This window comes from Nomascus leucogenys, chromosome 5 (genome assembly GCF_006542625.1).
Source record: "Nomascus leucogenys isolate Asia chromosome 5, Asia_NLE_v1, whole genome shotgun sequence".
Lineage (NCBI taxonomy): Eukaryota > Metazoa > Chordata > Mammalia > Primates > Hylobatidae > Nomascus > Nomascus leucogenys.
In genome coordinates this window covers 6,474,295-6,491,927 of record NC_044385.1, presented here as the reverse complement: position 1 = coordinate 6,491,927, position 17,633 = coordinate 6,474,295, and the positions used below count along the sequence as shown (strand labels likewise).

Genomic DNA, 17,633 nt, shown 5'->3' with positions numbered 1-17,633 from the left:
AGTAGTGGGACTGCTGGGTCAAGTGGTATTTCTGTCCCTAGATATTTGAGGAATTGCTACACGGCCTTCCACAGTGGTTGAACTAATTTACACTCCCACCAACACTGTAAAAGCATTTCTTTTTCTCTGCAACTTTGCCAGCATCTGTTGTTTCTGGACTTTTTAATAATCACCATTCTGACTGGCATGAGATGGTATCTCATTGTGGTTTTGATTTGCATTTCTCCAACGACCAATGATGTTGAGCTTTTTTTATATGTTTTTTGGCCGCATAAATTTCTTCTTTTCAGGAGTATCTGTTCATGTCTTTTGTCCACTTTTTAATGGGGTTAGGTTTTTTTCTTGTAAATTTGTTTAAGTTCCTTATAGACTCTGGATATTAGACCTTTGTCAGATGGATAGATTGCAAAAATTTTCTCCCATTCTGTAGGTTGTCTGTTCACTCTGATGATAGTTTCTTTTGCTGTGCAGAAGCTCCTTAGTTTAATTAGATCCCATTTGTCAATTTTTGCTTTTGTTGCTATTGCCTTTGGTGTTTTTGTCATGAAATCTTTGCTCGTGTCTGTGTCCTGAATGGTATTGCCTAGATTTTCTTCTAGGGCTTTTATAGTTTTGGGGTTTACATTCAAGTCTTTAAACCATCTTGAGTTAATTTTTGTAAAAGGTGTAAGGAAAGGGTCCAGTTTCAGTTTTCTGCATGTGGCTAGCCAGTTCTCCTAGCACCATTTATTAAATAGGGAATCCTTTCCCCATTGCTTGTTTTGATCAGGTTTGTTGACAATCAGCTGGTTGTGGATGTGTGGTTTTATTTCTGAGATCTCTATTCTGTTTCATTGGTCTGTGTGTCTGTTTTCGTACCAGTACCATGCTGTTTTGGTTACAGGAGCTTTGTAGTATAGTTTGAAGTGGGGTAGTGTGATGCCGTCTGCTTTGTTCTTTTTGCTTAGGACTGTCTTTGCTATTCAGGCTCTTTTTTGGTTCCACTTGAATTTTAAAATAGTTTCTTCTAATTCTGTGAAGAATGTAAAATGACTATTTTGAATTTTAGGATTTTTATATGTAAATTATGACTGTTAATAATTCAGGTTATATATAAATTATAACTTAGGTTATAATGCCTTTATACAGCCTTTTTGTCTAGTAGCCTAAAGGTCCTTGGTAATATGTAAGGTGCTTAGGAATGCTTTGTTGTATTACTAACTCAATTCCATTTTTTCAGATGTACAAATCACATTTAAATAATTAAATCATTCAGTTAAAATTACTTAATCTTTGGGAGTTAGTTTCTTTCTTTTGTGAGATAAGAAAGTTGGATTATGCAACTTCTAGGATCCCAGTTTGAAGTTCTTTGATGTTTTCATGGCTCAGTTTCCAGGATGACATTTAAAGAATTATTTGTGAAATATAAAATTTAATATCTTAAAAATATTCTATATTTTGTAAACGATTACAGTTTTTATTCTTTTTGGAAACATAATTAGATTACAGCTGCACATTTGTTTAAGTAATGCTGGCTACTGTAAAAAATAACTCCCAAAATGTGAATGGGTCAGACACAATGAAAATGTAAAGTTTAAAATCAGCTCTCAGAATTCACTGGCTAAAACTCAGTAATCTGACCACGCCTAACTGCAAAGGAGCCTGGAAATGTGTACCCAGGAAGACAGGATATGGGTTTGGTGAACATGTAGCCAGTTTCTTCATAAAACTGTGTGTGTGTGTGTGTGTACATATGATAATACATTCCTGGTTCAACTTTTATTTTTAGTGCTATCAAAATTCCAGTAGATCATGGCTAAAGGATATAGTCCAAAAATTTACAGAAGAAGAAGATACAATTAGCAGATATATTTGGGAAAAAATACCCAACAGCATTAGCTATCATAAAATGTAATTAAAAATAAGGTATCATTTAGACCTATTAACATAGCAAACATTTTAAATCATGACAATATTCATGTGCTGGCCAGAATGTAATGAAACTGACAGAATATATCATTGATGGCCTTGGGATTTAGTGCAGCCATTTTGGAAAGTAAGCTAGCAATATGTTTAAACGTGATAAAAATGTATATAGCCTGTAACATAATGATGCCACACTTGGGACTTTATCCACAGTAAATAATCCAAAAGGAAACAAAGACCACAGAAGTACAATAACCATTCATTGCAGTATTGTTGAATACAGTAAAAAACTAGAATTAGTGGACTAATCAATGGACAAGGGGTTAAGAAATTGTGAAATAGTAACTAAAAGGATAATTATGCGGGCATGAGCTCATGGCCTTTCATAAATAAAAAAAAGTAGTGGGTATAAATATGTATCTAGAAATACATCTAATTTATATTTTTAAAAAGTTAACAGTGATTTCCTACAAGGAGTTAGAGATTATGGAGGAAAAGACAATTTTATAAAAATTATACCCTTCTATGATTTTTAGCAATTAAAAAACCATATTTATTCTGTGGTAGTAACTACACATAAATTATATATGCTTATGAATACATGCTAGAAGGGAAGATGGAAAAATGACAACAGTTGATTTGTTATAATGGTGAAGATTAAGTGCAGTTTCCTCTTTCCTTGATTTCTTTCATTATTATAACGTTTGCATAATTTAAGAATGAAAACAAAAGAACAGCTGCCTTAAATATTTTTGGAAGTAAATAAAGTATAAATAATACATTAATGCATGAAAGTATAGGAAAGGATTGAATCAAGAAAAGAACTCATACAATATTTATGAGAATTCACATTTGTGTATGTAAATACAGTCTTTACAAAACAGCCTTCACAAGGAGCAGCAGATCCAAACCAAGGCCAGCCCCTTAGCACATCAATCACAGAATAATGCATCCTGCCAGAAACAGACTGTGATTTGCTGTTAGAAGAAAGATACAGGTATGATACAGTGAGAGATACATTTGAAACTCTTCACCACCTCAGAAAACAAACAATCTTTCCCTGTCCTCCTTTTCAGGAGATGATAAAGTCATCCGGTTGTGGCACCCCAATATCAGCACCAAGCCAGTGGGGAAACTTGTGGGACACATGTTCAGTATCACTGAGATCGTAACCAATGAAAAAGATCAACATGTTGTCAGCCTTTCCTCTGCAAAGGTAACAAAAAGAAAGTAACAAAACAAAACCAGTTTTTTCCTTAAAATTATCTGTTGGAAGGCATAGGGATTATACAATTCTTGACTGAAATAAACGATAGTCATGAATCACTGAGAAAAATATTGTCAGTATGGAAAAGGAAAGAATAAGCCAATATTCTCTGTTTCTATTGATTATAGCATAAGAAAGAACATGTTTAAAAACAAGTGTAAAAGAAAAACAATATTGAAAAGACAGCAAATATTACCCTCAAAAGTAAAACATAAGAGGCCTTTCAATAGATAGGAACATTAGGAAAAAATGAGGATTTCTGTTATTGTTGCTGTTATTAAACAGTGTTTGAAACATTCTAACCAATGTAATAAAACAAAAAATGAGCTATAAATATTAGAAATTAGGAGACTGAATTATATTTGCAAATAATGGGACTGTCTGCTTGAAAAAAATCAATAAAATCAACTTTCAGTGTAGGAATAGATAAATTCAATAAGGTGGCTAATTGCAATAGCAACTTAAAAATAAAATAAAAAAATAAATTTCTAAAAAATAAAAAAGGAAATAAATTTCTATATAAGAACAATAATTAGTGAGGAAAAAAGTCAAAGAGATAGCATTCACAAGAGTAAAAAATATGAAATACCTAGGAATAAACTTAATAAGCAATATTCACTACTAACATTAAGATAACTATGAAGTTTTACTGAGGTACTTTTGTTTAAGAACACAAATTAAGAGACATACTAATTCCTACATGGAAATATTGTGCTGTAAAAGAGATTCTCCATCAGCTTAATGTATTTATTTATTGCTAGTCGGAATTACTTAAGTATCAGCTTGCCAAGTTTAAAGTTAATGTAAAAATACTGGCATATAGGAATATCCTAGAAACTTTGGAAGATATAATTATGAGATGGCACTTTCCCTATCCAATATTAAAGCATATCATAAAGCCAAAATAAATAAAACAGAGCAGTAGTCAATGCAGAAATAATCACATCTATGAAGCAAAGGAGAAAATGCAGGAATTAGTTTATGTCTATGTGGGAATTTTGTATAGAACAGAAATAATGTTTCAAATATGTGAGCAAAGGATGGTTTGTTCAATAAGTGTTGGGAAAACTGATCAGCCATAAAGAAAGAAAGATGTAATCAGATCATCATTTCATAATACACAGCACAATACATTACATATGAAATAAAGATATTAAATTTAAAATACAAAACCATAGAAATTCTAGATTTCCAGAAGAAAATATAGGTGAATAGTCTTATAACTTTTGGGTAATTCCTAAGCATAGCACCTACGACTAAGGAGAAAATAAATATGACTAAATAAACATTCAAACTTTCTGTAAATTATAATAACTATCATTTGTTGAGTGCTTAAGTGCCAGGCGCTGTGCTAAGTATTTTATGTATGCAACTCATTGATGCTAATAACAACCCTATAAAGTAATTATCCCCATTTTACACACGTCAGAGAAAATGACATCTAAATCACTTACACAAGGTCACAGAGCTATCTAGTGCCAAAGTGTGGTCAATCCCATATTTGCCCTTCCTCAGCCTGCCTCCCTATACTCGTAAACAAAGTTAAAGGCAGATAGCGGGGGCAGGGGGCAAAAATGTAATAAAAAGCAGAGAAATTGGAATAAGATCCTTGAACAAATACCAAAAATCTTTAGTAAATCAGTAGGGGAAAGAAAGAGGAGTGAAGGGCAAAGGTTTAAGAACACAGACAGGTTTATGTACTGCTGGGTGGAAATAAAACTGGCAAAAACTTCCTGCGTATTTGTTCCAATAAAATAGCTAGATGAGTGTGCAAAGATCTGTATAAAAAGATGCTCACTGCACTATTGCTTATATTGATTTAAGAAGGAAAAAAGAAAAACTAGAAAATAGGGAGGAAACAGGAAATACAGAAAGGAAATGAAAGACGGAAGGGAAGGGAAAGAAAAAAACCCCGATGCTTTCCCTCTTTGCCCCACGTCCCCCAGCCCCGCACCTCTCTCCTCGTACACCCTCTACCCCTCATACGCCCTCTACCCGACGCAAAACCCTTCGATGGAAACAATCGGGATCTCCAAGGCCCAGTCGTTCCCTCCATGCTCACGGAACTATGCGAATCTCCCTGGAGCCCATGCTTGCCATGTGCAACCACAAGGGAAAGACTCTAAGTATCTCTGAGGGGTTCCTCCCAGTCTAGAGAGGAAAATGCACCCGGCACCTGCCTCCTCCAGCTCATAGCTGAGGACATGACCTGACCTGCAAGATTGCCCAGCTGGCCAGCAGCCCTCACCTGCCAATATGGTAGCCACAAATTTTTAAAACATGGCTAGTCCTAATTGAGGTCCGCTGTGAGTGTAAAATACACAAGACTCCAAAGATTCAGTATCCCCCTCTCCAAAAAAAAACTCTCAATTTTTTGAGACAGGATCTTGCTCTGTCGTCCAGGCTAGAGTACAGTGGCATGGTGCAGTGGGGCTCATTGCAGCCTCGGGGCTCTCTGCTGTCTTGACCTACTGGGCTCGAGGGATCCTCCCACCTCAGCCTCCCCAGTAGCTGGGACTACAGGTGGGGGCCACCATACGAAGCTAATTATTTTTATTTTTGGTAGAGAGCTCTCTTTTATTTTTTTGTAGGTCTGTCTAATTTGCTAATTTTTTAATTTTTGGTAGAGATGGGGTCTTGCTATGTTGCCCGAACTTTTGGGCTCAAGTGAACCTCCTGCCTCAAAGTGCTAGTATAGGCCTGAGCCATAGCACTGGGCCAATCGTTTTCATATTGACTATATATTAAGGTGATAATAATTTGGCTATATAGGGTCAAAAAATACATTAATAAAATTAATTTTTAAAAAAAGAGCAAGGGACTGCATGTAGTGGCTCATGCTTGTAATCCTGGCATTTTGGGAGGTCAAGGTGGGAGGATCGCTTGAGCCCAGGAGTTCAAGACCAGCCTGGGCAACATAATGAGACACCATCTTTAAAAAAAGAGATTATGATAATGGTTGCACAAATATTTAAATTGACTAAAACTCACAGAACCTTACACTAAAAACAGGTGAGTTTTAAGGTAAGTAGATTACACCTCAATATTACAGTTGAAAAAGAGAGATAATTAGGGTGATGTACCAATAAAGTAAAATTCAAGAGGAAAAAAAGGCTTTGATTCAGTAAATTATGCTGTATCCTCATATACAATAGAAATATCACATAGACATTCAACATTATGTAAATGAATAGTCATATGAAAATATCTAAATAATATATAAAATACAATAATATATAAGTAATCAATTTTAAAACATAACAAGATGTTTTAGTGAGGCTAACAAGATTGTGGATATACATGGATGGACTTTTTTTCTTTTGTTTTCTCTTTTCTTTGTTTTTTTTTAATAGTAAATATACACTACTTTGTAATAAGGAAACTTTTTTTTTTTTGAGACGAAGTTTCATTCTTGTTGCCCAGGCTGGAGTGCAATGGCATCATCTCAGCTCATTGCAACCTCTGCCTCTCAGGTTCAAGCTATTCTCCTGCCTCAGCCTCCCAAGTAGCTGGGATTACGGGCTCCTGCCACCATGCCCAGCTGATTTTTATATTTTTAGTAGAGACAGGGGTTTCATCATGTTGGCCAGGCTGGTCTTGAACTCCTCACCTCAGGTTATCCACCTGCCTCAGCCTCCCAAAGTGCTGGGATTACAGGTGTGAGCCACCGTGCCCGGCTTAGGAAACTTTAATTTTTTTAAGTAGTACTGGAAAGACAGTGAAGGTTTTGAGACACTAAAACTAAAAACATGCTATGATTGAGACCTGGAGTCTCCTACAGATAATTTAAAGAGAAATAAGATATCTTTCTAGCAAAAGTTGAGATCACTTATGCTCAGAAATGAAGAGACAGAAGAGAGAACCTTTCCTATTTCTTTTAAATGTAATGAGTGTATTAAGATGATACTCATTCATGCATCTCAGTAGCACCACTTGGGAAAATTAGTGTCTTTCCACTTGGTTTCTTCATCTGTAAATGTAGGAATGTTTAGCTCAGAGGGCCATTATAAAGATGAAAGGAGGTCATTCGTTTGGTTATTTAACAAATATTTATTTATTTCTTGAGTGTCTATTGTGTTAGATACTGTTCTGAGTTCTGAGTTCTAGGGACAAAGCATTGAACAAGGAGGACCAGGGCCCTGCAATGAGAAAGTTGACATGCTAGGGGAAGAGATAGACAAACAAGCAAAGTAACAAGTACGTAAGAAAACAGTATGATAAGTATGGTAAGAAATAGGAAACACAGGGCTGGGTGTAATGGCTCAAGCCTGTAATCCCAGCACTTTGGGAAGTTGAGCCAGGTGGATTGCTTGAGGCCAGGAGTTCAAAACCAGCCTAGGCAAAATAGCAAGACCCCATCTCTACACAAACAAAGAAAAAGAAGAAGAAAAGAAATAGAAAACATAGCAGTGTAGTGTGATTCAATCTCACCTCTGGGGAGGTGACATAAAAGCTGAAGCCTGAATGATCAGGGGAACCAGCCCCGTGAAGATCTAGGAAAAGGAAAGGGCAATTTAGGCAGAAAGAACAGCAAACTAGGCTGGGTGCCGTAGTTCACGCCTATAATCCCAGCACTTTGGGAGGCTGAGGTGGGTGGATTATTTGAGGTTAGGAGTTCGAGATCAGCCTGGCCAACATGGTGGAACCCCGTTGCTACTAAAACTACAAGAATTAGCCTGGAATGCTGGCAGGCACCTGTAACCCCAGCTACTTGGGAGGCTGAGGCAGGAGAATCGCTTGAACCTGGGAGGTGGAGGTTGCAGAGAGCCGAGATTGCACCACTGCACTCCAGCCTGGGCAACAGAGCGAGACTCAGTCTCAAAAAAGAAGGAAAAAAAAAAAGGTAAACTAGGCATATACATGTTTTTGGTTTTTTTATTGAAGCTATATTATTATTATTTACAGAAAAGGGAACAGACAACATCCCTTCAAACTCTTTCATATAAATTAGCTTTCATCACATTAAGCAGAAAGCACATAAATCACCATGTGTAGTTGTGTGCCCACTACATGCCTTTTCCTAAGCTCTTAAAATAGCAAGATTTTTATTCTTTCTTCTAATTTTGCAGTCTTTCCACCAGGATATTACTTTCTTCCCCAACTGCTAAAATTGTATGTCTAGTCACAGAGCCCAAGTATTGAACAGATATGCCACATCTATTACACCTGAAGAAGAATTGACGAATGTTGAAAAATGCAGAGACAAATATAATCTTCACTTACTTTCATTTCATCAGCAAAACCAATGGGAGCAATGGTTGGAAACCTTCTCAAGCACAGCTCTATTGACCAAAAGGCTGATTCTCTTCTTTTTTTTTTTTTTCTATGAAGGGGAGAAATTTGCATACTTTGATGATTTATAACAGATTACAAATGTATGTAAAAGTTGCTATTTTTTGTACATTTTCACTTTGGAAGTGGTATGTAGAAACCTGAGAAAAGGCAGTTTGACTAGATTATGAGTGTGCATATCTTCAAAGGCAGTTATCTTTAAAAAAAATTCTGCATACCTAAAACTGAATTTATTTTCTACTTCAAGTCTTCTCTTCCTTACTTCTGATTTTCCTCTAACTGTTAATGGTATCATTTGTTTCCCAGTGAGCCGTGATCCAACTTCAAAGTCACCTTTGATCCTTCTATCTCTGTAAGCCTTGCCACTGGTCAGTTTGAAGTCTCTGAAATGTGTCTCCTATAAATTACCTCATTCTTCTTCCCAGAGTCATGGCCTTAGTTCAGACCCATCCACCCAGGGGCTCCCAGTTGCAGGTGGCCCATTAGACAGCACTTGTAGACCTCTTATCTTCAGTTTCTTCTCTCCCCAAACCATCCAGATATTGTACTGCCACGTTGATCCTCCTCCAACCCATTTATAACCTTGTCATTGCCTTCTCACAGATATCCAAAGGCCCTTCATGCCTTACAAATAGAGTTCAAATTATTTTTTCTAGTTCTTAAGGTTCTCTAGGGTCTGGAACAAGAATATCTTCTCAGCTTTGTTTGGCTTCAGAAATTCCAGGCCTTACTAAATTCTTCTCCAAAGGCTTTGTGCATCCCCATCTTTGAACCAATTCTCCTCCCATTCCCAGCCATCCTATAGATCCTTTACATCTAAGTGAAATATCATGTCATGCACAAAGCCTTCACTAAGACAAAAATTGAGTTTTTTTTCCTTTTGGTGAGTGAGAAATGTGTAAATTTGAAATAAACCTGGAGATAGAAAAACTAACCTTTTAAAATGTTACCTTCAAGTTTTAAAAATTTGAAATCTTTCCTTGCTTTAGTTCCTTGTGCTTTCTGTTTGTATGGGATTATCGTAAATGATGTAAGTTCAAAGATTTATTTTTCTTGTTTCTTTGATAATTGGAAACATCCATGATTGAGAATCTGGTTTCACTGCCTTCATATTTTACTACCTTGTGTGTACTCGTTCTGCGGCTTGGGACATTCCCTTTTGAGTAAACTGTTTGCAACATTCTTAAGAGTAAGACTTGTTTCAAAACTTTCCTGAGTGACTGCAGGAAAATTTTCTGGGGAAGACAAATATACTATGTATTAGAAAACATAAAATGTGAGTGGCCATCTAGGAAGAAAAAATAAAAACTAAGAAAAAGGGGTGAGGGCACATGCTTTGGAATTCAGTTCTCAACTTGCAATACTTTTTGCTTATGTGCAGGTCTTGTTGCTTTTTCTTTAGTTCATCACCCAGGACAGCTCCTTGACAACCTTCCAAGGAAGACCCTGTGGATGGCGCTGAGTCCTGGGAGCAAACATGCCTACCGAGACCAGGAAGCAGTCCCTACATGAGGCTTCCTTCTGAGTGTGGCTATCACACTTGCATAACCAGGAGCTCTTAGCTATGATTGCACATTTGCTTAAGATGAGGCAGGCTCTTTGTGATTGTTGCCCTTTGGGACTCTTTCCTTTGTAATTTTTATTGTGTTTCTGAGTGTCTTTATTTTATCCTCTAGACTTTCTCTAGACACCTCTACCAGCTTTCAGACCCCTTGCACACACACATACACATATTCACTACGGCCTCCCTAAGGTAACTATCTGGGTATTCCATTGACATTAACCTTTTATCTCTCACAAAATGTGGTTCCCTTGCATTGTTTCTTGGCTGGTAAACTGTGTCTCAGGGCTGTACAACTAGGAATCCCAACTTTCTACTGCATTAATATGTCAACCAATATATGACGCCCTGCTAAATGCCTGAGAGTGCATTAGGCTCTGTGCCTATTTATATTTTGATGTAATCTTTGTCCAAAAGAAGCTAAAAATCTAGTTGAGTAAATAAAGCATAGCTGCCCCAAATCTTTGATGACCAAATCTAGGAATGACACAGACATCAAGTTCAATTTTCCCGGTAAATTGGACTGGGAAAATTGAACTTGATTGTGCAACTTGAAATCAGGAAGTTATCAAACTACCTGTAATCTTCTCAAAAGGCAAGGTTGATCTGGTGTATCTCTCAAAACTCAAAATATTCGCATGCTTTGACACAAACATTCTATTTGTAGGAATTTATCATTCAGTTATATCTATATTGCTTTACAAAGCCAGTGTACTTTACAAAAATATATGTGCAAAGAGGTTCACTACTGCTTTAATAAAAGAAAATAAAGAAATATAATACATATGAACAGGGAACTAATTACAATACACTATGGAGCATTCGCAAACAGAATACTATTCAGCCATTAAAAGAATGAAATAAAGCCAGGTACAGTGGTGCACGCCTGCAGTCCCAGCTATGCAGGAGGCTGAAGCGGGAGGATCACTTGAGCTCAGGAGTTCAAGACCAACCTGGGCAACATAGAGAGACCTCATCTCTTAAAAAAAAAAAAAAAAGAATGAGATAAATCTAAGTACATAAATATGTCCTAACATAGATGTAAGCTCTTTATATATATGAACTCACTTAATATTCATAACAACCCTATGAGATAGGTTGAGATAGGTACTGGTATTATTCTCCCTATAAGTGTGATAACTAAGGCTCAGAGAAGTTAAGAGATTTGCCCAAGTTACACAGCTTTTGGAGGTGAATCAGGATTCAACTGAGATAGTCTGCCCCCTGAGGTGGTATCTTCCAACAATTATTACCTAAGGAGTGGGACTGAGGAGTCCAGAGTTAAGTGGTAGGTGGGGAGGAGGACTTTGGTTTTTGTACTGTTTGAATCTGCTTACTAGGTACATTAGTTTAGTAATTAAAAAGTTAATTTTTAAAGACATGCTGGATGTCTTCATTTTCTATTTGCCAGTTATCACACAGGAAAAATGTGAAAACAAGATGATAAAAATTAACAGGTTTAGTTCTACAACTGTGCTAAAAATATTTTTTTCTTATTAAGTAATGTGTAAGAACTTAATAAATACATTTGGCATTGAATTTCCTAAAGTGTTGAGTGCCTGCCTTTTATACTGCACTGTCATACATACCCTGATTTTCAAATGTACCATTTGTATGTAGTACTATATTAACTCTCAAAAGAGTTTCATAATCTTATATACCTTCAGGCTCCTTAATGTAAAATCATGTAATCAATTGAGTGACCCTGATTTGATTTATTTGAGGACTAAAAATCTCATTAGCCTCTTGTAGCCGTTGGGTAAAATGAGAAAGGCAGGCCAAATTCTGACTTTCCTTTACAATCAGAAAATGGTGAATTCCCCAGACCCCTTGCTCTATCTAAATGATACTGTGATTCTAATTCTAAAGATTTCTACTGGTACAATTTTCATTATGGAATAATGTTCAAACTTCTATTCAAATGTTTCTTACAATGCAGTATCACCACTTGTCATCTATCTACTCTCCTGGCAAGACTTAGATCTACTCAAGAACAATAGGGCTTCTATTAATCTTTGTATCTGTAACACCTAGGCTAGAATTTCATAATTATTTGATGTATAATGAATTTTGTATGGCTTGTTAGTGTTGTATCTTCTTATAAATCAGACATTCTGCTCTAGTCACTCTATAATAAACACCCATCAAAAAACAGAAACCTGGCTGGGCGTGGTGGCTCACACCTGTAATCCCAAGACTTTGGGAGGCTGAGGCGGGTGGATAACTTGAAGTCAGGAGTTTGAGACCAGCCTGGCCAACATGGTGAAACCCCGTCTCTACTAAAAATACAAAAATTAGCTGGGCGTGGTGGCGGGCTCATGTAATCCCAGCTACTTGGGAGGCTGAGGCAGGAGAATCACTTGAACCTGAGAGGCAGAGGTTGCAGTGAGCTGAGATGGTGCCATTGCACTCCAGCCTGGGCAACAAGAGTGAAACTCTGTCAAAAACAAAAACAAAACAAAACCCAGATACTTTATTAATACATTTGGACAATAATAATTGGCATAAAGTTTGCAGGAAGAAATGCCAGGAAATACAGTTGAATCAAAACAACCCTCACTTCGGGTACACACATGTATATATTTTTAAACTTCTTCTACTTCATCATTATTTATTAATTCTTACAAAAGGCTCCAGAAGTCTTTCTCTTGTCCTTTTCTTTGATATTTTGTGATAAGTGACTCCAATTACAAATTACCCTCAAAACACTTAATCAACCTTATAGTTGAATGTTTTTCCCATTGTTAAAAAAATCCCTCCATCTCACTCCATTCCCAATTTATCTGAAAATCATTATTGGCCGGGCACGGTGGCTCACACCTGTAATCCCAGCACTTTGGGAGGCCAAGGTGGATGGATCACTTGAGGTCAGGAGTTTGAGACCAGCCTGGCCAACATGGTGAAACCTCATCTCTACTAAAACTACAAAAATTAGCTGGGTGTGGTGGCAGGTGCCTGTAATCCCAGCTAAGGAAACTTGGGCTGGAGAATTGCTTGAATCCGGGAGGCAGAGGTTGCAGTGAGCCGAGATCATGCCATTGCACTCCAGCCTGGGCGACAAGAGCAAAATTCTGTCTCAAAAAAAAAGAAAAGAGAAGAGAAGAGAAGAGAAGAGAATCATCATTATTATTTTTACTGCTACTAGAAGAAAAAATTTTAAAATAATTTGTTTATATGCATATAATTCATCTGTTATACATAATGCATATATACATGTATTATATGCACATATTATATGAATATAATATTTAATTTATTACTTATATACGTATATTATATGCATATAATATTTAATTTATAACTTATAAATGTTCCATTCTGCCCTGGCCTCTTTAGTAGAAGCCACCTGTCCTCCTTGATTTTCTCTACAAGTCTTAACGACATATCTCTGTCGTAAAGCCACTTAGTCTCCTTTTATACCAACTTAGTCTGCTTCTGCCATGTTTTGCCCTTTGTTTTCTTCCTAAACCCCCTCAGTGCTGACCTGGCTCCACTTCTGTCCTCCCAAGCTTTGCATCACTAATACCTGTCACAAGAACACTGACAACCTCTAGGGGAATAAGTGAAAGAAGACTAGAGCCTAATTAACACGTGAAAGGAAAGTAAGCCTTGGGGGGCCGAAAATCACTAAGCTAAAGGGAAAAGTCAATCTGGGAACTGCTTAGGGCAAACCTACCTCCCATTCTATGCAAAGTCATCCCTCTGCTCACTGAGATAAATGCATATCTGATTGCCCTCCTGGAAGCCCCCCCCCGCTTGAGCTGTCCTGCCTTTCAGGACTTAACCAATGTACATCTTACGTGTATTAATTGATATCTCATGTCTCCCTAAAATGTATAAAACCAAGCTGTGCCCCGACCACCTTGGGTACATGTCATGAGGACCTCCTGAGTGAGGCTATGTCACAGGCATGTGTCCTCAACCTTGGAAAATAAACTTTCTGAATTAACCTCTCTCAGATATTTGGGCTTCACAAATATCACTACTCTCTTTCCCCAAAGCAACTAATATATTGTGAACACCTAAGAATAAAGTAAATAGATTATGTTTTCTGAGGCTGTCCTATTAATTGATTTATTAAATTTAAAACGTATTGTCTGTACAATGCGAAGCCATATAAATTCCTATTTGACCAAGACAGAGAATAAGACCAAAAACTGACTAACCAATCAAGCTAAACAGAATGCATAAGACATTGGGAAAAAAAGAGTCAAATAGGCTGTGGTTCTTCCTCCACGAGAGTTATAGTCTAGTAGAGAAGGCCACTGAATGAGTCATCATATTATAATTGCTAATTGCTATTAATATAGACAGATACACTCATGTGCTGCATGACCATGTTTCTGTCAACGATGGACCGCATATATGATGGTGATCATATATAACTATACCATATAGCCTAGGTGTATGGTAAGCTATACCAGCTAGGTTTGTGTAAGTATACTCTATGATGCTCATGCAATGACAAAATCGCCTAAGGACACATTTCTCAGAACGTATCCCTGTCCTTAAGCAGCACATGACTATATTATGGGCATCTAGAGAAAGAACATCTAGTTGGAAGGGTGTGCAATGAAAGTTGTTTAAAGATTAATTTTTTTGAGTTTTTGTTAATTTTTAACCAGCACCATGTTTTTACATCATTAGTGCAAGTGTCCCTGATAGTTTTATTTTGCATGTTTTATATAATATTTATAGTATAAATATTATAATGAATATACCCTACTGCAGTTTTTCCCTCAACACTCTATTTTGATATTTATTTATGTTGTTACATACAGCTCTAGTTCATTTGTTTTAAATGCTGATAGAATCCTGTTGTATGAACGCAGCACATTATTATTTGTCTAACTTGGCCAATGAACATTTGAGTAGTTTCTACACTTTGTGTCTTTGTGCTTGTTGCTTTGGTTGAACAGAAGTTTTTAATTTTAATTTTTAAAGTTTTCATGGCTTATGCTTTTTGTGCTTATTTAAGAAATCTCTTCCAACTCTGAAGTTCTTGAAGATACCCTCCTCTCCCATATTTTTCTAAAAAGTATAGTCTCCTTTTAATATTTAGTTCTCTATCTGTCTCTCTCTCTCTTTTTTTTTTTTATATGGAATCTCGCTCTGTCGTCCAGGCTGGAGTGCTGTAGCGTGATCTTGGCTCACTGCAACTTCCACCTCCTGGGTTCAAGCGATTCTCCTGTCTCAGCCTCCTGAGTAGCTGGGATTACAGGCATGCACCACCATGCTCGGCTAATTTTTGTATTTTTAGTAGAAACAGTTTTACCACGTTGGCCAGGCTGGTCTCGAACTCCTGACCTCAAGTGATCCGCCCGCCCCGGCCTACCAAAGGACTGGGATTACAGATGTGAGCCACTGCTCCCAGCCTGTCTTTCTCTCTCTCTCTCTCTCTCTCTCTGTGTGTGTGTGTGTGTGTGTGGCTGGGATTACAGATGTGAGCCACTGCTCCCAGCCTGTCTCTCTCTCTCTCTCTCTCTCTCTCTCTTTTTGTGTGTGTGTGTGTGTGTGTGTGTGTGTGTGTGTGTGTATGCATACTCCTTCCAATCTACACTTTCCTCTACCTGGTCCTTCAGGTCCCACTTCAGAAATAGTTCTCATCCCTGAGCCAGAGGTTACCTTGCTTTAGTTCCTGGTCAAAAAGTGATGTGCCCCACCCTCACTGGTCTCATATCTTTGAAAATGCTACACATCCAGATAAGGACAGAGCACAGCCTGTTGCTTTTCTGAATTGGAAGACCTGCTGCTACCTCTGCTATGAAGCCCAGGCATGGAGGTCTTCTGGTCCTGTCTGTCTGCAGAAGCTGCTCTGCTGCCACTGCCTGCTCCAGACCAAGCACCCAGGTCTCAGGCTTCAGCCCATTCATTGCTTCATGCTTCTCTCTTGTTTGGATCTAGAGAGATATATATCTTGCTTTGGAGCCCTGCTGTTTCTTTTTGCTTTTTTGAAGATATATTTTCTGTGTGTTTGGAGAAGAAATAGTTCATCAAAGCAAAAACTTTTAGCACTATTCTGACCTGAACTCTTTAGTTCTCTTTATGGAAGAGTTAAAAAAAAAAGAGTAGGCGTTAGCTAGATAGAGAAGGCCTTTGAGAGGAAATTGCAGATGAAAGGAAGAGTTTGTGTGAATGCACAGAGACCAGAATAAGAAGCTTTTTGGAAATGCAAAACACTTTGGTATGACAGTAGCAAAGAAGGCATATAGGGAGAGGGGCAGCAAAAAAACCTAGAGGGTAGGAGCAGTATGACGCAGAAGGTGTTTGTGCCTCCCACAGCCCGGCAACTGCCACTTCTCTAAAACACACTGGAAAGACCCGAAGAACTGCACACTGAAGAAGAGAAAGAAGACAAAAGCAAACATAATAACTCTGTAGAGAACATCACAGATTTCAAAACATAATCACATCAATTAAATAAGGTGAATGGTGCTGATGTCATCATGGCCATTCAAGAAACAAGAAAACTGAGACTCAAGGAGTTTAAGTGATGAACTAGAATTGAAACCCTAATCCTTCTTTGCCTAGTCTCTTGTTCTTTTTGTCAGTTACAATTCAGAGTGTATATACATACAGCTGAAAGACTGCCCACCATGAACATACCTTAGCCAAGGCAATAAAATAAAAAACAGTTTGCATAGAAACACATTTTTTGGTGAACTCCTTGAATCCACTTTTGTGTCTCTTCCTCTACTTGTCTCTCATTCTATGCTCTGGATTGAAATTCATATAATCCATTATGCTTGTTTACTTTATGATAGAAAAGGCTGAAAAGGCTCAATGTTCTATCTACTCTTCCAAAATTGGCATTTTCACTAGAACGAAGAAAATAAATTTCAATGGTACAAGTTCTGAGTAATACTAGGCCAACAGAGGGTTTACATTTGAGCAAAAGCTTCTCACCAGTGTTCTCCAAGTCACGGGACCTAGACAACTTTGTGTTCTTACATATGAGGACTAACCTGCCTTAGCAATAGTGAAGATTTGAACCTAATTAACTTACAATGAACTCGATTATAAGTGCTTCAAATTAGAAGTTAGTTAGTAGCTCTCTTAACTACTTACTAAAGTTTTGTATGTAGTTCTGTTAATGGTCACCCATTTACTCGACAAATACTCCAGATTAATAGGTTAATAAATTTACTATAACATGAAAATATTATTTAAGGGCTGATATATAGCTAGAAAATGTAATTTCCCCCCAGTTTCTACAACTGAAGAAATGTAATTATTGATGAGTCAACACTTATTTCTGAAATTCAATAACACTAACTTACTAAAAAAGCAGAACAGTGAAGAGGCTAAGACCAGTTCTTTCAGATCACAGACTTAACCTAGTTTTGCTGAATTTGCACTTCATTGTTCTTTCTATTCTCTGATATCAACTCAAGTTCTATTTGAGTAATTATATAGTTATCTTTCCTCCCTCAAAGGATAGTTTTAAAAACCTATATTCTCATACTCCTAGTGTTTCTATACCATCCCTAAAAACTACTTTTATAATTCTTACATCTCTGGGCAAATAGAGAGAGAGGGTTTTAGTAACTTCACTTAGTAAGATGTTCCCATCGTCATAAGAGAGCAATTTGAAAGCTTCCACGTAAA

At 37.2% G+C, this 17,633-nt stretch overlaps 1 protein-coding gene across 1 annotated transcript in view; it reads left to right on the top strand.

The window, feature by feature from the left end:
* Positions 1–17,633, top strand: part of WDR64 (WD repeat domain 64) — a 156,053-nt gene that overhangs the window by 67,979 nt on the left and 70,441 nt on the right. The window contains exon 10 of the mRNA XM_030812610.1: positions 2,982–3,121. Within this exon, the coding sequence (XP_030668470.1) occupies positions 2,982–3,121 (140 nt within the window). The remainder of the gene's footprint in view (positions 1–2,981; positions 3,122–17,633) is intronic.